Consider the following 19856-nt stretch of genomic DNA (forward strand, 5'->3'; position numbering starts at 1 on the left):
TTTTATGATGAGTTTGTAATTTAAATGGAATTGAAATGGACCAAAAGTAGCCAAGACACTTTTGAAGAACAAGGTAGAATTTACTGACTTATCCAAATATCAGAATTGACTATGGATCTGTAGTAATTGAGACAGTGTGGTATTTCAAACAGACAAATAGGGCCAAGCACTTAATAGCGAGTATAGGAACTAGCCCACGTATGGGTAGATACTTGATTTATGGCACTGTAAACCAGTTGGCAAAAGGCAGACTTTTCAATAAGTGGTTCACTGAGAAAACTGGATATTCAAATGAATGAATAAATAAATAAATGCAACCCCACTCAACACAATACAAAAACATCAATTGCAGGTGGATTAAGACCTCACTGTGAAGGGCAATAGCATACACATTTTAGAAGAAAATATAGAGAATGCTTTCCTGGCCCAGGGTTTCTTAAAACAGAAAAGATTTCTTAAAACAGATTTCTTAAAACAAAAACGCACTAACCATCAGGAAAAGAATGATGAATTTGACTATATTATAATTAAGATCATCTGTTCACAAAACATAGCACAAAGCAATGGGAAATACAAACAGAACAAGGGAATATTTTGGGCACAGGAATGGACTAATATTTAAAATATTTAACAGGCTTATTAAGTCAGTAAGTACTAGATGAACAATAGAATAGAAACATGGGTTAAAAGAGGTAAATTTGAACAGGCCTTCTTCGGAGTAGAAACTCCAAAAGGCGTTTTGTGCTAAAGCTTTTCGTTTTGTGCTAAACACGAAAATGTGCTAAAGCTTAATAGTTATTTGGATATTGCCCACCAGTAGATTGGCAAAATTTAAATTCTGGCAATACTTGGTGTAGGTGAAGATGTGGAGCAGTAGACTCTCCGTGCTGCTGGTGGGATTGACAGCTGGCCCATTCACTACAGAGAACAATTTGGCATCATCTAGTAAAGCTCAGGATATCCATACCCTATGGCCCTGTGATTCTATTCTCGGATATATACCCTAGAGAGATTTTTACACATGTGTCCCATGAGAAATGTGCAAGAATGTTCATAATAATCACTGAAAAGTAGAAGCAATCCTAATGTCCATCTGCTGTAGAATGGAGTGGTATAATCATACCATAATCACTTTGCTATAAGCATATGCTGGAACAACAGTCAACGATGGAGACAAAGGATCTACTTACTTATAGCTATTATGAACAACATGGAAGAGTCTCTTAAGTATAATATAGAGTGAAAGAAACAAGTTATAAAAGGAAACATGCCATATGATTCCATTTATACAACTTCGTATCAACTCTATTGTTTAGGGATGCATACAAAAGTGATAAAGCTATAAAGGAAAGCAGTGAAATGATTATTACAAAGTCAGGGCAATGACTATATCCATATAGGAGAGTGTGGGTTGTGATTGGGAGGAGTACAGCAGCTGTATTCTGGAAGGCTGGCAGTGGTCTATTGCTTGACCTTGGTCCTGGTTACATAGGTGTCTGCTTTTGTAAAATCTAAACCGTATAGATATATTTTATGCACTCTTCTATACCTCAGATTTGAAAAATGCTTCCTCCAGAAAAAGTAATAGAAAGAAAAGTATTTGGAGTAGAAATGTTGATGAGGTTCAAATACTTATGGATGAAAAACTTGATTTTCAAGAGACCAAGTGTTCACTGTCATTAAAAGAGGGCGAGAGAGCTGGGAGTATTTAAACAACAGGTTACACCCATCCCCCTGCCACCACCACCAATCTAGTCATTACTCTAAGCTTTCTCATCTCAGATATTTCACCCTATATTTGTGTCAATTCCCAACTCAGTCGTGACAGACAAATTGGAGGATTGTCATCATCATTAATAAGATCATTAGGCACCACTGGCCCAGCAAGACTGGGCCACCACACTTAAATACGAGTAGGTACACCAGGTTGATTGGACAAGATTGTCTGTGCCTTTTACTTGACAGAATCCATTGCAGTGACTGAGGGTTTAACCTAAACACATTTAACTCAGACTCCTGCCCAGAGACCTCCATGTGCTGGAGAAGGCAGAGCAAACTGAGGAATGAATGCCCTCATTGTACTGTGAGAGTGGACAGGAAATTTATCATGGTACAACCGATGCTGGAAGGGCAAAGAGTTGGTTTAGGTTGTACACTGTATAGGGAGAAGCCAGGAGAAGGTTGGGTTTTTTTCCAGATTTCAATATAAATTGTTTCATCCTCCAGACTTTGCATTTCTAGGTTGAACACTGCTCATCTGTTTTGGCCGCATCTCTCACTCATTCTAATCTCTGTATCAGCAAGACAAAAATTGAACTATGTGATAAATTGTACCGAAGACTTTGCTCAAGACAATTGTGAGTATGGAAGTTGTCCCGCGGGGAGGTGGGAGGGGGAAGGACACTTTCAGAAGAAATGCCAGCACTATGGTGGTTTACTGCTGACACAGAGACAGTTTATTCTCTCAGGAATTGTCTTTCATCCATCAGTCCAGCCAGTCAGCCAGCCAGCAAACAAATTTTAACACACAAAAAGTACGAAGCAACATGTCTAACACTGGGAGGGGCTGGGGGTGTTTATTTGGGTATATACAATGAGTCACGGATTAAAATTGCTTATAGCGGATAGAAGCCTAGGTGTTCCACAGCATTACTGAACAAGCTGTCGTCATTTCCCCATCACCTCAGAAGACCTCCTTAATTACTTACGTATATTAACCGTAGAACGTATTTATGCATACCAGGCTCTACCTCTGGGCTTTCTATTCTGTTCCAGAGACCCAGTACCAGAATATTTAAATCACTGTGGCGTTAAATACGTTTTAATATCTGATAGGGCCAGTTTCTGCGCATTGCACATTTTTTTTTCCCCTTTCAGGAACGTGTTCAGGCCCGCGGCAGGGGGCGGGGTCGCGCCTCCTCCTCGGCTCCGGTTCCAGCCGAGCCTCTGGGACACAGAGATGGAAATCCCGAAGCTGCTCCCGGCTCGCGGGACACTACAGGGCGGCCACGGCGGTATCCCCGCGGGTGGCGGCCGGGTCCACCGAGGCCCTGACCCGCCGGCTGGCCAGGTCCCCACGCGCCGCCTCCTGCTGCTCCGGGGCCCCCAAGATGGCGGGCCCGGGCGGCGGTGCGAGGAGGCCCGCACGGCATCACGGGGCCCTGGCCCAAGCCTGTTGGCGCCGAGGCCCGATCAACCTAGCGGCGGCGGCGACGACTTCTTCCTGGTGCTGCTTGACCCGGTGGGTGGCGACGTGGAGACAGTGGGCTCGGGTCAGGCCACAGGGCCTGTGTTGAGGGAGGAGGCCGAGGAGGGCCCGGGGTTCCAGGGGGGCGAGAGCGGCGCGAACTCCGCGGGGCGAACTGCCCTAGGCCCCCGCTGCCTGTCAGCGGTTCCCACTCAGGCCCCGATCTCCGCCCCTGGCCCCGCCGCGGCCTTCACCGGCACAGTCACTATCCACAACCAGGACCTGCTGTTGCGCTTTGAGAACGGCGTCCTCACCCTGGCCACGCCCCCATCACACTCCTGGGAGCAAGGGGCCGCTCCTGCCCAGCAGCCCGGGTGTCTGATCGCCCCGCAAGCCGGGTTCCCGCATGCCGCGCAGCCGGGTGATTGCCCAGAACTGCCGCCAGACCTCCTGCTAGCCGAGCAGGCCGAACCCGCGCCTGCTCCGGCGCCCCAGGAGGAGGTGGAGGGCCCGGCCGCCGCCCTGGGCCCCCGCGGACCGCTGGGCTCGGGCCCAGGCATGGTGCTGTACCTGTGCCCCGAGGCGCAGTGCGGGCAATCCTTCTCCAAGAAGCACCAGCTGAAGGTGCACCTGCTGACGCACAGCAGCAGCCAGGGCCAGAGGCCCTTCAAATGCCCCCTGGGTGGCTGCGGCTGGACCTTCACCACCTCTTACAAGCTCAAGAGGCACCTGCAGTCTCACGACAAACTGCGGCCTTTTGGCTGCCCAGCGGAGGGCTGTGGCAAGAGCTTCACCACCGTGTACAACCTCAAGGCGCACATGAAGGGCCATGAGCAGGAGAACTCATTCAAATGCGAGGTGTGCGAGGAGAGCTTCCCCACGCAGGCCAAACTCAGCGCCCACCAGCGCAGCCACTTCGAACCCGAGAGGCCTTACCAGTGCGCATTTTCTGGCTGCAAGAAGACATTTATCACAGTGAGTGCTCTCTTTTCCCATAACCGCGCCCATTTCAGGGAACAGGAACTGTTTTCCTGCTCTTTTCCTGGCTGCAGCAAGCAATATGACAAGGCTTGTAGGTTGAAAATTCACCTGCGGAGTCACACCGGCGAGAGACCTTTCCTTTGTGACTTTGATGGCTGTGGCTGGAACTTCACCAGCATGTCCAAACTCTTAAGGCACAAAAGGAAGCACGACGATGACCGGAGGTTCATGTGCCCTGTGGAAGGCTGTGGGAAATCTTTCACGAGGGCTGAACATTTGAAAGGCCACAGCATAACCCACCTGGGTACAAAGCCTTTCGTGTGTCCTGTGGAAGGCTGCTGTGCCAGGTTCTCTGCTCGCAGTAGCCTCTACATTCACTCCAAGAAACACCTGCAGGATGTGGACACTTGGAAAAGCCGTTGCCCCATCTCCACTTGTAATAAACTCTTCACATCCAAGCACAGCATGAAGACGCACATGACCAAAAGGCACAAGGTGGGCCAGGATCTCTTAGCTCAGCTAGAAGCAGCAAATTCTCTTACACCCAGCAGTGAACTTACCAGCCAGAGACAGAATGATCTCAGTGATGCAGAGATTGTGTCTCTCTTCTCTGATATTCCTGACAGTACTTCTGCTGCAGTGCTGGACACAGCATTGGTGAACTCTGGAATCTTGACTATTGATGTGGCTTCTGTGAGCTCGACTCTGGCAGGGCACCTCCCTGCTAATAGTAATTCCGTAGGGCAGGCTGTGGACCCTCCGGCCTTGATGGCCACCAGCGACCCTCCTCAAAGTCTGGATACCTCTCTCTTTTTCGGAATGGCGGCCACTGGTTTTCAGCAGAGCCCCTTAGATATGGATGAGGTCTCAAGTGTAAGTGTGGGGCCATTGGGATCTATGGGCTCTTTGGCCATGAAAAACTCCAGTCCAGAGCCCCAGGCTTTGACACCCAGCAGTAAGCTAACAGTGGACACAGATGCTCTGACTCCTTCAAGCACCCTTTGTGAAAACAGTGTCTCAGAACTACTGACACCAACCAAAGCGGAGTGGAACGTACATCCTGACTCTGACTTCTTTGGACAGGAGGGAGAAACCCAGTTTGGATTCCCCAACGTAGCAGGAAACCACGGTTCTCAGAAAGAAACAGATCTTATCACTGTGACTGGCAGCTCATTTTTGGTATGAACCAACTCTACTCATTCCTTGCCATGTGGCTTACTTTTATTACAGTCAATTTTGAGGATGTTCTGGACTAAATGTCTAAGTGCAGTCATTTCTTTTTGGTTTGCAAAAAGAGCACAGCCCTGGACTACAAGTTTGGAGATCTAAATTCTGATCTCAAGTCTGGAACTGATAAGTTGTGTGACCCTGAGCAAGTCACTTAACCTATCTGAGCCTTAATTTCCTTATTTATAAATTGAGGTGGTTTGAATAGATTGCTTTTAAGGTCTTTCTGCTCTGTGATTCCTTGATAATAGATTTATTTCCTTGAAAAATATGAGAACTTTTTCAGTGATGTGGTATGTCTTTTTGTTTTTTTTTTTTTTTTAACTGCCCTCCCACCCCTCACATGGTCTTTTTTTGGCAAACGTACATAATGTTACATCATATTATGATGAACATCCATGTACTTTTCACTCCACTTCAGCAATTATGAATCCATGAACAGTCTTTTTTAACTTAGCCTCACTCACTCCCCATGTTCTAGTATTATTTTGTAACAAATAGCAGACATCTGATCATTTTATCCATAAATATTATTTATGTATCTCTGAAAGCTGTGGGCTGATATGGAAAAAAATGATAATTCCATTATCACAAGTGGTATTTACAGTAATTCTTTAATATCAGTAAATATCCAGTGAGAGTTCAAGCTTTCAATTGCCTCATAAATGCTACTTGTTTTATTATTTTTAATTAGTAGAATCACGTAAATCTCCTAAGTGTCTTCTTAATCCGTATGTTTCCCCTTCATCTTTGTTTTTTTCCTTGCGATTTTGTTTATGAAATGAGGTCGTTTCACATGTAGCATTTGCTACGATTTAAGTTTTGCTAATTACATCCCTATGGTAATGTTTGCTTTCCTCTATCCTCTGTTTCTTTAATTTGCTAGTTATGTCTAGAGACTTGATGAGATTGAAACATGGCTTTTGGCATGAATGTTTCATAGGTTATGTTGTGTTCATTTAGTAGGTGGTGCATAATCTGTGGTTTTCTCTCTTTTGTGGTATTAGCAGCTGCTGCAGATAAATGCATTAATTCATGATGCTTCTGATATAATGAATCATCTTTGTAGAGTTACTAATCATTAGCAAAGGAGGAAATGCTATGTAATAGAAATATTATTCAATACCAAAATATTTTCTTAAATAGTCATAGAACTAACAGGAAAAAACAGATAGCAAAAAAATGTGTTGGCTGTTCTCACTGTTTATCTTCCTGACTTCTTTTGATGATGGAAGGCAGTTTTGTGGAAATTGCCAGCTAGGACTTTGACATGAAACAGACCCAGGGCTAAATTTTGGCTCTGTGGTGTTGGTTAAGTGGCCTTGAATAAATTAGTTATTAAGCCTCAGTTTTCTAGCTTTTAACTGATTATAGCAATGCACACACATACCTGACACACTGTTAAATTTTCTTCTCTTCCTGTTTCTTGCGTTAAGAAAAAATACTCTGTGTTTTGGCATATTTTAGTGAATTTGTACCATTTTTATTCTCAGTCCTTTTATAATAATTGGAGTATTTTAATCTTATTCATGTGCAGACAAAAGAGCTTTATGAAGTTCAGGGTGAAGTAGTCAAGGGAATCTGTTTATTCCCTCTTCCCTCTACTGAATAATTTTCCCTCTAAGAATTGCTGTGGGTAATACCATGAGTGGAGACATTGCCCACATGCAGAACAGCATATCTCTGCATTTGATCAATTCCCACACGCATAACAGCATATCTCTCCTTTTGATCAATTTGTCACCATCTTTGCTCTGCTTTGAAAGTCAGGCTTCTCTGTGACTGTGAAGCCTGCTGTTCCCTGAAAATCTAATAATGGAGCAGTGGAGGTTTCTTTCTTTCTGTGCTCTGTAGATCAAATTGTTTGCACTTGGAATTTCCCAGAGTTGAAAGGAAAGATTGAACTGGAATATTGTGTAAACTGTCTGTCTTACATTAGTGTAGCATTTTGCAATTTGGGGAACATCTTCACAACTTGTGTCTCGTTGTTCAGAACAACGTTGTGAAGTAGTTTTGGCAATGTCTGTGTTTCATGTAATTTAGCCAACTCCCATTCCAACTAGGCTTTGGCTAAATCTGACAATTCTATATATAGCTTAAAACAAAGAAGACACATTCTCTTTACCCCTCCCAGTCTACCCGTCCAGCCTTCATGATTCATTCCTGTGTCAAGGTTAGTCGCTGTTTTCCATTTGAATTGGTTTCTTTTATGGTCAGTTTACTTTCTTCCCTCTCCCTTCCCTTTCCTGCACATTCCCATCCTTGCCACGCCTTTCTGTCCTCTTTTTTAATGGATATATCTTTTTCCTGCCGTTATCCCTCAGACATTCTCCTCATGGCACATTTTCTTCGAACGCTAACATTTACTGAGTGTACATTGGAGTTCTGTGCATACAGGAAGAAGTTATTTTCTGAGCTTAGATAATACTATGTGTATATGTGATTAAAATGATGAAGATTATTTTCTATACCCTTCAAATTAGAAGTGGATTTCTGTTTCATTACTTCCAATTTAAAAAGTTTTTGCCAGAGAGTTTTGCCAATACTCTCTTATTTGCTCTAGTGTACTAGTCCAGTAGTGTTTGCATGTGGATGTCTGTGGATGACAGTTATTGTAGCACTTTGGCAGTGCACTAAAAATTTGCCACTATGAAATATTTCTGTATTGCGTGTGTGTGTGTTGAAATACGCACACAGCTCCCCCCCCCCATATATATTAAAAGTGGTTGTATTCATTTAGTGAAAAACAAAAAGTAGATGTACTTTTGTAAATCAGATAAATGCTTGGAATTTGATCGTGTCTACCCATTCAACAGTTTTCCCTCTTTGCTCTGGAAATATTTGTACTCATATAGCATATTTCAAAAATGTTGTTGTTCATTAAGGCCTCTTAAATAGACCACTATTTTTTGTGTCTGGCAGATGAGTATGTCAAGGATTGAGATGAACACATAAGTCTTGGAAATTAAATAAATTTATAAACATAAAGATAATTTAATGCTGTGACTTCATTTTTTTAAATTATTTAAACCAACTTTCTCCCAATAAAAAATTATAAACTATGTCTTGTCCTGCTTATTCCTGGACAAATTTTCAAAGGACAGATGTTACGTTCTCAGAGGGAACAGCTTTTATTTGTCCATGGGCTCACAAAGTTTCACTAAACAAATTTGTTCAAATGATTTCTCTTTCAACATCATTTTCTAGCAAAATCATGGAAAACAGCTTTACACTTTCAAGGTAATAGATATAATTCTGTTGGTGGTGATAAGCTGCACTTGACTCATCTGAAAAAAGTTGCCATCACTCCTTTTAAATAATGGTACTTGTTTTAATTTCTGCTTCTCTTCAGGCATTGACTTATTAAAACTTCTCATCAACTGAAAACACAGTAACATAATGGCTTAAAAAGAATTGTGTTTTTAGGGCTCCATTGATCTTGTTGGTCATAAGCTAAAAATACACTGACATTGGTATTTTTTTTACCAATTACTATAATTAATACAACAAAATGCTTTAGTAGTAGTAGAGAAACATGGATAGACTATGAAGTTTGTCTCTGTGACCTACATTTTTCATGTTCATATCTGGGAAACATATGAGAAAGCAATTTGTAAGCTGGAGATTATACTATATATATTCAAAATTAACAAATATTTACTGAGCATCATTGTGAAGATTACCCCATAACATATTGAGGGGTCTGTGAGAGGAGTACTGTATGACCCTGACCTTTAAAGAGATCGCTGTTGATGGGAGGAGATAGAAAAATAATATATTAAATTATTGAAGAACAAAAACAGAAAAATGTTTACTTTGGCACCAAAATGAAAATGATTAAGAGGTAAAAACAAAACAAAACAAAAAAAAACAGTAAGAATAATGAGACATTTATTCTGGACACAGAGAAGCCAGCAAATATGTTTTAATAGAGGAGTCAGATCATGAAAATTATGTTTTAGAAAAGTTAATGTCATGCTAGTGTACAATGTGGATTAGATGGGAAAGACCGGAATAGGAAAATCAGTGAGAAAGCTTTTGCAGCAATCAAGGTGTGATATGAAGGATGAAGCCAGAACTAGGATAGTGCCAGTGGAAATCAAAAGGAAGAAAGAGGTATTGGAAATATTTTCAGATATTTCCAGTATTTGAAGACAGATTTCAAATATCAGATAATTTCAAATCTCTCTTCAAATACTGAAGAGACGACTTAGTACCTCATTGTGGGGGAAGAAACGAGGGAGGGAGGGAGAGAGAGAATGAGAGAGAGAGAGATCATCATAGAAACCAAGAATGGTAACTCAGGTTTCCTTGGGGACTATAATATATTTTTACTAACAGAATGAGGGAAGTAAGGAAGAGTTCATTTTGAGAATCAGTGTATAAAGATGGTGTATTTAGTTAAATAATAGTTGTTAAAGCATTGTTATCCTACATGAGGATACATTATAATGTGGATACAATTGTGGTTTATCCACTTTCTAGAAGACACCAAAAGGCTACTCTTTTTTTTTTGGCAGGGGGTTCCTTTAGGCATTCTCAGAGCTACCTACACAGTTATGATCCTCTTACCTCCTTTTGAATTACCAGAGACCTCCCCAGCTTGTCCTGAATGATCCAGATCTGCATTGGCCAATATGGTAGCTACTAGTCATATGTGCCTATTCAGCATTTGAAATGTGTCTAGTGCAACCAAGGAACTGAATTCTTAATTTAATTTAAATTTAAGTTTTAAAACTGAAGCAGTTATAAAACATTTTTCTGTTAGACACAACTCTATTGTTTTGGCAGGACTAAATTTCACTTTAGCCATTGAAAATTTAGCATCCAAATTGAGTTGTGCTATGAATGTAAAATATAAACCTTAATACCAAAAGTTTTCAGAGGCTTAATACAAAAAATTAAATATCTGATTAGTATTTTAATATTGATTACATGTTGAATAATGTTTTGAATAGATTTGGTCAAAAATTCAAATTAATTTTATCAGTTTCTTCTTACTTTTTTAATGTGGCTACTAAAAAAATCTGAAATAAAGGCAGGACACAGTGGCTCATGCCTGTAATCCCAACACATTAGGAGGCCAAGGCGGAAGGATCACTGTGACCAGGAATTCGAGGCTTCGGTCAGCTAGGATCCCACTGCTGCACTCCAGCCCGGGTGACAGAGTGAGACCCTATCTCTTTAGAAAAGAAGAAAATAAAAGAAAATTTAAAATTAAACATATGGCTCTTTAAAAAAAATAAAATTACAGATAAGCTCTCATTATATTTCTATTGGACAATGCAAATCTGGACATTACATCACTTCCTAAGACTACTCTGTATGAAAATGAGCTATGCCTTCTGTGCTGTATACTAACTTTTAAGATTCACTGGGTATTCTATTTTATGTTTAGGGTATAATAGTCTATGTATTATGTTAGGAATTCAGTATTTTGACATGAATTTCAGCAGTTCACTATGAAAGTAGAAGTAAGTTTCACCTCCATCTGTCTCAGTTGGAGCTGGGAAGAGTAAGATGGTGAAAAGTTCAATATTCCTGGATCTGTGTGAGATTGCCTCATTGAAGCATCTTACTTATCATCTCTTCTGTCACTAAAGAGAGTCGTGAGGCAAGGGATAGTGTGAGAACCCCTACAAGAGTCTTTCCATTTTGTAGTTTCCCTGTCCACTAAAAGAGAGAACTCTAGAAGGAATGGAACAAAAATAAAGGGTAAAACATTAAAGGAGTGTAAATAACTCTCCAGGAATTACATTGTATTTGATGGTGAATTTGATAGGAGTCCCACATTGTCACCTAGGATAATTTCTCACTCTTGTTAATTTAAAGACAGACAACACTCTTTTAACTTTTCATTTTTCTAAAGACAATATCCGAATGTGGTATTTTAAAACAAAGTACACAAAGATACCTAACAGCACCAACAATTTCTGAATCCCTTAAGACCATCGATTCTATTTGTTTACTAAGCTATCATTCAGCACTTATGTATTGAGTACCTAATATATGAGGTATTGTGAATTATTACACCTAAAGTATAACTCAATCCATTCCAAATTTTTTTGAGTATCAATTATGTAACAGGTATTGTCCTTATGTTTAAAGATATGATCTATATGGGAAACTATTAAAACCAGTTTATAACAGAGCTTTAAGAGGTACATTATAGATTTACCAGAATAATAAGTACCATTTTCTGTAAGTGAGCATAAATTTTGATGATGGGAAACCAATATACACAATATCAGCAAATATAGTATTTCATCAGAAACTGAAATTTTATTTAAAGTATAAATATCACAACAAAAGTATTCTAAACTAAAACTTTGACAGGTTTCTGAGAAATAGATTTGATAAACTGTAGCAAAATATGAAAATTAATTATGAAATAGACTTTATTTTTTATTTATTTTTAGATTGCAACTTTTGGCTTGATGAATCTTATACCTATAAGTGATCCTGGGGATTGTGTACTTATCTCCCTCATTATATGAATGAGGAAAGGTATTAGGCCTACACTTTGTGTGTAAATTTCTTTTCTTCTTATTATAAGACATTATGGCAAAATTTAATTCTGTGGAAAAATAAGGACATTATTTTGAAGATAAATGTATTATATTGACACACCAGGTGGAAGGAATGAAATAGTAATTAATTTCAGGTAACATTTGGGACTGAAAGTTAGAGTTAAATGTGGAGGAACCTAAAAGTTCATCAGTGTTCTGGGGTGGGGGTTCTGTTCAACAAGTAAATGTTTTGATTTCTGGTAAAAAAAAAAAAAAAAATAGTAGCTTAACATTTTTGAAAATTAGGGAAAATTTTGTTTCAAAATAGCAAAATAAAACTTTCTTTAATGCTGAGAATTTTTTAATTTTCAAGATGTGAAACACTCACAAAGGGTAAAAAACAAACATTTTCCTTATAGCATAATAGCAAAAGAAAGTGATTTATTTTAAACAAGACTAACCTCTCTCTTCTGTTTACAGTACAGCATAGAAGCTAACTTCAGAATTATCTTGTCTTCAAATGACAGAAGGAAACTGTCCACTTGTCTGCTTAGAAATTTTCCAGAACAGAGAACCCTAGTGGAAATACCATTGAAGGAGCAGCAGCAGTTCATCCCAAGCTAGTTTCAACTTTAGTGCTGCCTTAGTCCTTTCCTGTCCAAAGTGCCAACATTAGCTAGTTTAACACCAACTACAGTCAACTTTTAATACTTGCTATGTGTAAGAAAATTTAGCATTTTCTCGTTCAATTCACATATGATTGTGGGCTTCCTGGTGCTAATTATTAATTATCTCATTATAATATTAACAATAATCAGTTGGCATGTCTTATGATAATAATTACACTTCAATATTTTATCTTCATTTAAAATTGTTTTGACTAAATAAAATTTTGCTTGGCATAGGGGTACATTTTTCTACATTATTTGAGTATGTCTCAATCATCTCTGTATTTTGGAAGCAATACAATTTAGAGCTCTGTTAACATTTATTTAGATAACTGTTTTGAATTATAGCCTTACAATGTTGGCTACTTTGAAAATGGAGAAAGGCAAGCATCCCCCACATTCATAGATCAGTGATAAAGTCCCTGGAAAAAATTTGGGGAGTGAGACATTAAGTAGGTCTTAGAGTTAAGATCAAATTCATAAGAAAAAAGCTATTTGATTCTGTTGTTTAAAATTATTCATTTATATTTATCAAGTTTGCTGCTGAGTATAATCTTATATATCATATAAACTTACAGAAGCCTATTTTTAAAACTCCGTTTAAAATATTATGTCATTAATTGGTACTTTAAAAAATAGGCTAACTGGTATTATATTTTATTTTTACAAAAGGCATCTGATAGCATTTAGACTTTGAAATTTGAATACAAAATATATACAGTCCTAAATATAACATTTCATAATATTTGTAAGGTAGCTCTGACTATGATTCATAATAGATTATTTTGCAACAACAACAACAAAAAAATATTTTACAAAGGTAAAATGTTACGTGCATCCACAGCCAACATTACATTTACTTCCCACTCATATATTCATAATAAGACAATAGTAAAAAGCATTGAGAATTCTTCTCAAAGATGGAAAACTATGGCTAAAAAATATAAGAAGGATTTTACAATAGAGCAACATACTTTTTACTTTCTCGAAAGCCTTTGATCAACAGCATCTGGAAACAAAGATGAGAGGCACATGTTCAATATTCTCCAGCATTTTCCATTTATACTGAGCAATACAAAGACATCAAATAGACATTATTGCAATATTTAATGATTGTCTAGTACAAACTACATGAAGAATCATCCAGGGTACATAATACCCAGTGAAAAGAGAAATTTCCTTAATTGACATCCTGCATATGAAATGTCAAAAGTGGTCAAATTAAATGTTATTTTACTTGACACTGAGAGTAGGTGGTGCTTTCCACAAAGAAATACTCTTTAAAGGAGTTTTCCTTTCCACTTACAGTGAATATTTGATTCAGATAATGAAAATCGCTATTCACTCTCTTAAAGTCTTTGCCTGTCCTCTTTATCGTTATTATTTGTTGGGAAAGGCAGTCTCATGTCTGCAGTTTTTGGTTCCCACTTAGCCACATATTTATGGACCTTGGGCCTGGAACACTCCCTAACCAAGAGATAAAATGCCCACATGATTATGCTGGACTTACCACCTTGTGCAAGAGTATCTTTCCCTGGTGCAAGCTAAATGCGTACCTATTTTTCTGCTTAAGCATGTGGGTTACATGACACCTGGCAAACCCCACTGCCATACCTTGCCTCCCTAAGGAAGGGTTAGGATCCTTTCTCTGCACAGGAGAGGGGTGTGCCATAGGCAAATTTCCCTGTTGGTTGCCAAAAGAGATCAATTAGCCATGGGAAATCAATGCACACTATTGAAGTTTATCATGCTCTCTTTATGTAGTAAAGCTTTGCTCCATCCATTGCTTAACTGTGTTGTGGAGTTTTTTGGTGACTCCAATACCCAGATACAGTGGGCAGAAGTGTTTGGAGTCCTCCCCTGGAATTGGTAACTGGTGCATGGTATTCTGCTTGCTATTGCTATTATTTGTAATAATTTCCATCTGAACTCATTTCCTCAATGTTGTGAGATTTGTTCATGTTCATTGAGTGTAGCAATTCATTCATTTGAATTTCTCTATAGAATCACATGATATTCATTCACATGTCAATGAGTATGTGCATTGTTTCTTGATTTTGGCTGTAACAGATAACACTATTCTTCTATATATATTTTAGTGCATTTTCATATGGATTTCTATGGGTCAATACCTAGAAGAATGGAAAGGTTATATAGTAGTATGTGTAATGGTTCCAATTGCTCCATGTCTTTTCCAAAATTGGCATTTTCAACTTTTTAATTTTAGCCATTACTATTGGTTATCTAATAGTATTTCATTGTAGTTTTAAATGTACATTTCTATGATTACTAATGGGCTTGAGAATCTTTTCATGTTTATTGGATATTTGGATATCTTATTTTTGAAGTCTTGTGTTGTTTAAGTGGGTGAGGGCTTTGTCTTTTTCTTGATTGATTTTTAGGGATTCTTTATATATTCAAGGTAAAAGCATTTATTAGACATATATGAAAAAAATTATCCTACTCCTTTTATTATTTTTTATAATTAAGTTCCAGGGTACATGTGCAGGATGTGTCAGTTTTTTACATAGATAAACGTGTGCCATGGTGGTTTGCTGCACCTATCAACCCATCACCTAGGTATTAAGACCAGCATGCATTAGCTATTTCTCCTGATGCTCTCCCCACAACTGTCCTCCCCTGACAGGCCCCAGTGTGTGGTATTCCCTTCCCTGTGTCCATGGGTTCTCATTGTTCAGCTACTACTTATAAGTGAGAATGTGGTGTTTCGATTTCTGTCCCTGCGTTAGTTTGTTAAGGATAATGGCTTACAGCTTTATCCATGTCCCTGCAAAGGACATGATCTTGCTCTTTTTTATGGCAACATAGTATTCCATGCTGTATATATGCCACATTTTTCTTAATCCAGTCTATCACTGATAGGCACTTGGGTGATTCCATGTCTTTGCTATTGTGAATACTGCTGCAATGAATATACATGTCCATAATCTTTATAATAGAATTATTTATATTGCTTTAGGTATATACCCAGTAATAGGATTGCTGGGTCAAATGGTATTTCCAGTTCTAAATCTTTGAGAAATTACCACACTGTTTCCTACAATGGTTGAACTAATTTACATTACCAACAATAGTGTAAAAGTGCTCATTTTTATCTGCAACTTTGCCAGCATCTGTTGTTTCTTGACTTAATAATCACCATTCTGACTGGCGTGAGATGGTATCTCATTGTGGTTTTCATTTGCATTTCTCTAGGGATCACTTATATTGGGCTGTTTTTCATATGTTTTTTGGCCACATGTATGTCTCCTTTTGAGAAGTGTCGGTTCATGTCCTTTTCAGAAGTGTCTGTTCATGTCCTTTGCCCAGTTTTTAATGGGGTCATTTTTTTTTCATGTATATTTGCTTAAGTTCCTTGTAGACTCAGGATGTTAGACCTTTATTAGATGGATAGATTGAGAAAATTTTCTCCCATTCTGTAGATTGTCTGTTCATTCCGATGATAGTTTCCCTTTCTGATGATAATTTCTTTTGCTGTGCGGAAGCTCATTAGTTAAACTAGATCCCAATTGTCAATTTTTGCTTTTTGTGCAGTTGCTTTTGGTGATTTTGTCATGAAGTATTTGGCTGTACTTACGTCCTGAATGGTAATGCCTAGATTTTGTTCTAGGGTTTTTATAGTTTTGTGTTTTACATTTAAGTCTTTAATCCATCTTGAGTTAATTTTTGCATACGTGTAAGGATGGTTCCAGATTCAATTTTCTGCATATGGCTAGCCAGTTGTACCAGTATCATTTATTAAATAGTGAATTTTTCCCCATTGCTTGTTTTTGTCAGGTTTGTTGACGATCAGATAGTTGTAGATGTGTGGTCATATTTCTGAGATCTCTATTATATTCTATTAGTGTATGTGCCTTTTTTTGTACCAGTACTATCCTGTTTTGGTTACTGTAGCCTAGTAGTATAGTTTGAAGTCAGGTAGCATGATGCCTCCAGCTTTGTTCTTTTTGCTTAGGATTGTCCTGGCTATATGAGCTCTTTTTTGGTTCCATATGAATTTTAAATTAGTTTTTTGCTAATTCTGCAAAAAAATGTCAGTAGTAGCTTGATGGGAATAGCGTTGAATCTATAAATTACTTTGGGCAGTATGGCCATTTTCACAATATTGATTCTTCCTATCAATGAGCATGTAATGTTTTTCCATTTGTTTTTGTCCTCTCTTATTGCCTTAGGTGATGGTTTGTAGTTCTCCTGGAAGAGGTCCTTCACTTCCCTTGTTAACTGTATTCCTAGGTATTTTATTCTTTTTGTGGCAATTGTGAATGGGAGTTCATTCATGATTTGGCTCTCTGCTTGTCTGTTGGTGTATAGGAATGCTTCTGATTTCTGCACATTGATTTTGTATCCTGAAACTTTACTTAAGTTGCTGATCAGTGTAAGAAACTTTTTGGATGAGTTGTTGAGGTTTTCTAGATATAGGCTCATGCCATCTGCAAACAACGGCAATTTCACTTCCTCTGTTCCTATCTGAATACCTTTTATTTCCTTCTCTTGCCTGATTGCCCTGTCTAGAACTTCCAGTGCTATGTTGAATAAGAGTGGTGACAGTGGGCATCCTTGTCTTTCACCAGTTTTCAAGGGGAAATGCTTTCAGCTTTTGCCCATTCAGTATGATATTGGCTGTGGGTTTGTCATAAATAATTCTTATTATTTTGAGTATGTTCTTTCAATACCTAGTTTATTGAAAGATTTTAGCATGAAGAGATGTTGAATTTTATTGAAGAACTTTTCTGCATCTATTGAAATAATCACATGGTTATTTTCTTTAGTTCTGTTTATATGATGAATTACATTAATTTATTTGCCTGTGTTGTACCAGCCTTGCATCACAGGGATGAAGCTGACTTCATCATGGTGGATATACTTTTCGATGTGCTGCTGGATTCAGTTTGTCAGCATTTTATTGAGGATTTTTGTATCCGTGTTCATCAGGGATATTGGCCTGAAGTTTTCTTTTTTTGTTGTATCTCTGCCAGGTTTGGGTATCAGGATCATCCTTGCCTCATAAAATGAGTTAGGGAGGAGTCCCTCCTTTTCGGTTTTTTGGAATAGTTTCAGAAGAAATGGTAACAGCTTCTCTTTGTACCTCCGCTAGAATTCAACTGTAAATCCTTCTGAACCTGGGTGTTTTTCTTGTTTTGTATTGTTTTGTTTGTTTGTTTGTTTTTATTCGTAGGTTATTTATTACTATCTCAGTTTCAGAACTCATTATTGGTCTATTCAGGGATTCACCTTCTTCCTGGTTCAGTCTTCAAAGGGTGTATGTGTCCAAGAATTTATCAATTTCTTTTAAATGTTCTAGTTTATTTGCATAGAGGCATTTATAGTATTCTCTGATGGTTGTTTGTATTTCTGTGGAGTCACTAGTGGTATCCCACTTATCATTTCTGATTGTGTTTATTTGAATCTTCTCTCTTTTTTTCTTTATTAATCTAACTAGTTGTCTATTTTATTGATTTTTTGGGAAAAAAAAAAAAAAAGAAGAAGACAGCTCCTGGATTTGTTGATTTTTTGAAGAGTTTTTTGTGTGTCTGTCTCCTTCCGTTCCGCTTGAGCTTGGTTATTTCTTATCTTCTGCTAGTTTTGGGGTGTATTTGCTTGTCGTTCTCTAGTTCTTTTAGTTGTGATGTTAGGGTATCAACTTGAGATCTTTCTTGCTTTTTGATCTGTATTTAGTGCTATAAATTTCTCTCTGAACAGTGCTTTAGCTGAGTCCCAGAGATTCTGGTATGTTGTATCTTTGTTCTCATTCGTTTCAAAGAATTTCTTGATTTCTGCCTTAATTTCATTATTTACCTAGAAGTCATTCAGGACTAGGTTGTTCAATTTCCATGCAGTTATGTGGTTTTGAATGAGTTTCTTAATCTTGAATTCTAATTTGGTTGCCCTGTGGTTTGGGAGACTGTTTGTTATGATTTCATTTCTTTTGCATTTGCTGAGGAGTGTTTTACTTCCAATTACGTGATCATTTTTGGAGTAAGTGCCCTCTGGCACCAAGAAAAATGTATATTCTGTTGTTTTGGGGTGAAGAGTTCTGTAGATATTTAACAGGACCACTTGATGTAGAGCTGAGTTCAAGTCCTAAATATCTTTGTTAATTTTCTGTCTCAATGATCTAATATTGACAGTAGGGTATTAAAATCTCCCACTCTTATTGTGTGGGAGTCTAAGTCTCTTTGTATGCCTTTAAGAACTTGTTTTATGAATCTTGGTGCTCCTGTATTGAGTGCATATATATTTAGGATAGTTAGCTCTTCTTGTTGAATTGAACCCTTTACCATTATGTAATGCTCTTCTTTATCTTTTTTGACCTTTGTTGATTTAAAGCCTATTTTGTCAGAAACCAGGATTGCAACCCCTGCTTTTTTCTGCTTTCCATTTGCTTAATAAATTTTTCTTTATCCTTTTATTTTGAGCGTATGTGTGTCTTTGTAGCTGACATGTTTCTTTTGAATAGAACACACTGATGGGTCTTGTTTTTTAATCCAGCTTGCCATCCTGTGTTTTTAAATTGGGGCATTCAATCCATTTACATTTAAGATTAATACTGTAATGTGTGAATTTGATCCTCTCATCATGATACTGGCTGGTTAGTTTTGCTGACTTGTTAATATAGTTGCTTCATAATGTTGTTGGTCTGAGCACTTCATTGTGTTGTTGTGGTGGCTGGTAATGGTTTTTCCTTTCCATGTTTAATGCATCCTTCAGGAGCTCTTGTAAGACAGGCCTGATAGTGATGAATTCCCTCAGCATTTGCTTGTACAAAAGGATTTTATTTCTCTTTCATTTATTAAGTGAAAAGATAAATAAATTATGAAGTGAAAAAAGAAATATCACTTGGCCGGATATGAAGTTCTGGGTTGACAGTTCTTTTATTTAAGAATCTTAATTATTGGCCCTCAATCTCTTCTTGCTTGTAGGGTTTCCACCAAGATTCCTGCTGTTAGTCTGATGGGCTTCCCTTTGTAGGTGACCTGGCCTTTCTCTCTGGTTACGCTTAACACTTTTCCCTTCATTTTGACCTTGGATAATCTGATTATTTTGTGTCCTGGGGTTGATCTTCTCATAGAGTATCTTATTGGAGTCCTCTAGATTTCCTGAATTTGAATGTTGGCCTGTCTTGCTAGGTTGGAGATGTTATCCTGCAGGATATCCTGAAGCGTGTTTTCCAACTTGATTCTATTCTCGCCATCTTTTTCAGGTACTCCAATGAGTCATAGATTCAGTCTTTTTATGTAGTCCCATAGTTCCGAGAGCTTGTGT

The 19856-nt window shown here is 38.2% G+C and overlaps 2 protein-coding genes across 2 annotated transcripts in view; one reads left to right on the forward strand and one right to left on the reverse strand.

The window, feature by feature from the left end:
- Positions 1-19856, reverse strand: part of LOC126946496 (zinc finger X-linked protein ZXDB-like) — a 540578-nt gene that overhangs the window by 303210 nt on the left and 217512 nt on the right. The window lies entirely within an intron of this gene.
- ZXDB (zinc finger X-linked duplicated B) lies at positions 2564-8388 on the forward strand. The gene has a single exon (XM_050776886.1). The coding sequence runs from the start codon at positions 2960-2962 to the stop codon at positions 5351-5353; it is 2394 nt and encodes a 797-aa protein (XP_050632843.1). The 5' UTR covers positions 2564-2959; the 3' UTR covers positions 5354-8388.

The sequence above is a fragment of the Macaca thibetana genome, chromosome X (assembly GCF_024542745.1).
Source record: "Macaca thibetana thibetana isolate TM-01 chromosome X, ASM2454274v1, whole genome shotgun sequence".
Taxonomy (NCBI): Eukaryota; Metazoa; Chordata; class Mammalia; order Primates; family Cercopithecidae; genus Macaca; species Macaca thibetana.

Excerpts from the sequence above, each read along its gene's own strand:
- ZXDB (XM_050776886.1), top strand. The coding sequence starts at position 2,960 with ATGGAAATCCCGAAGCTGCTCCCGGCTCGCGGGACACTACAGGGCGGC.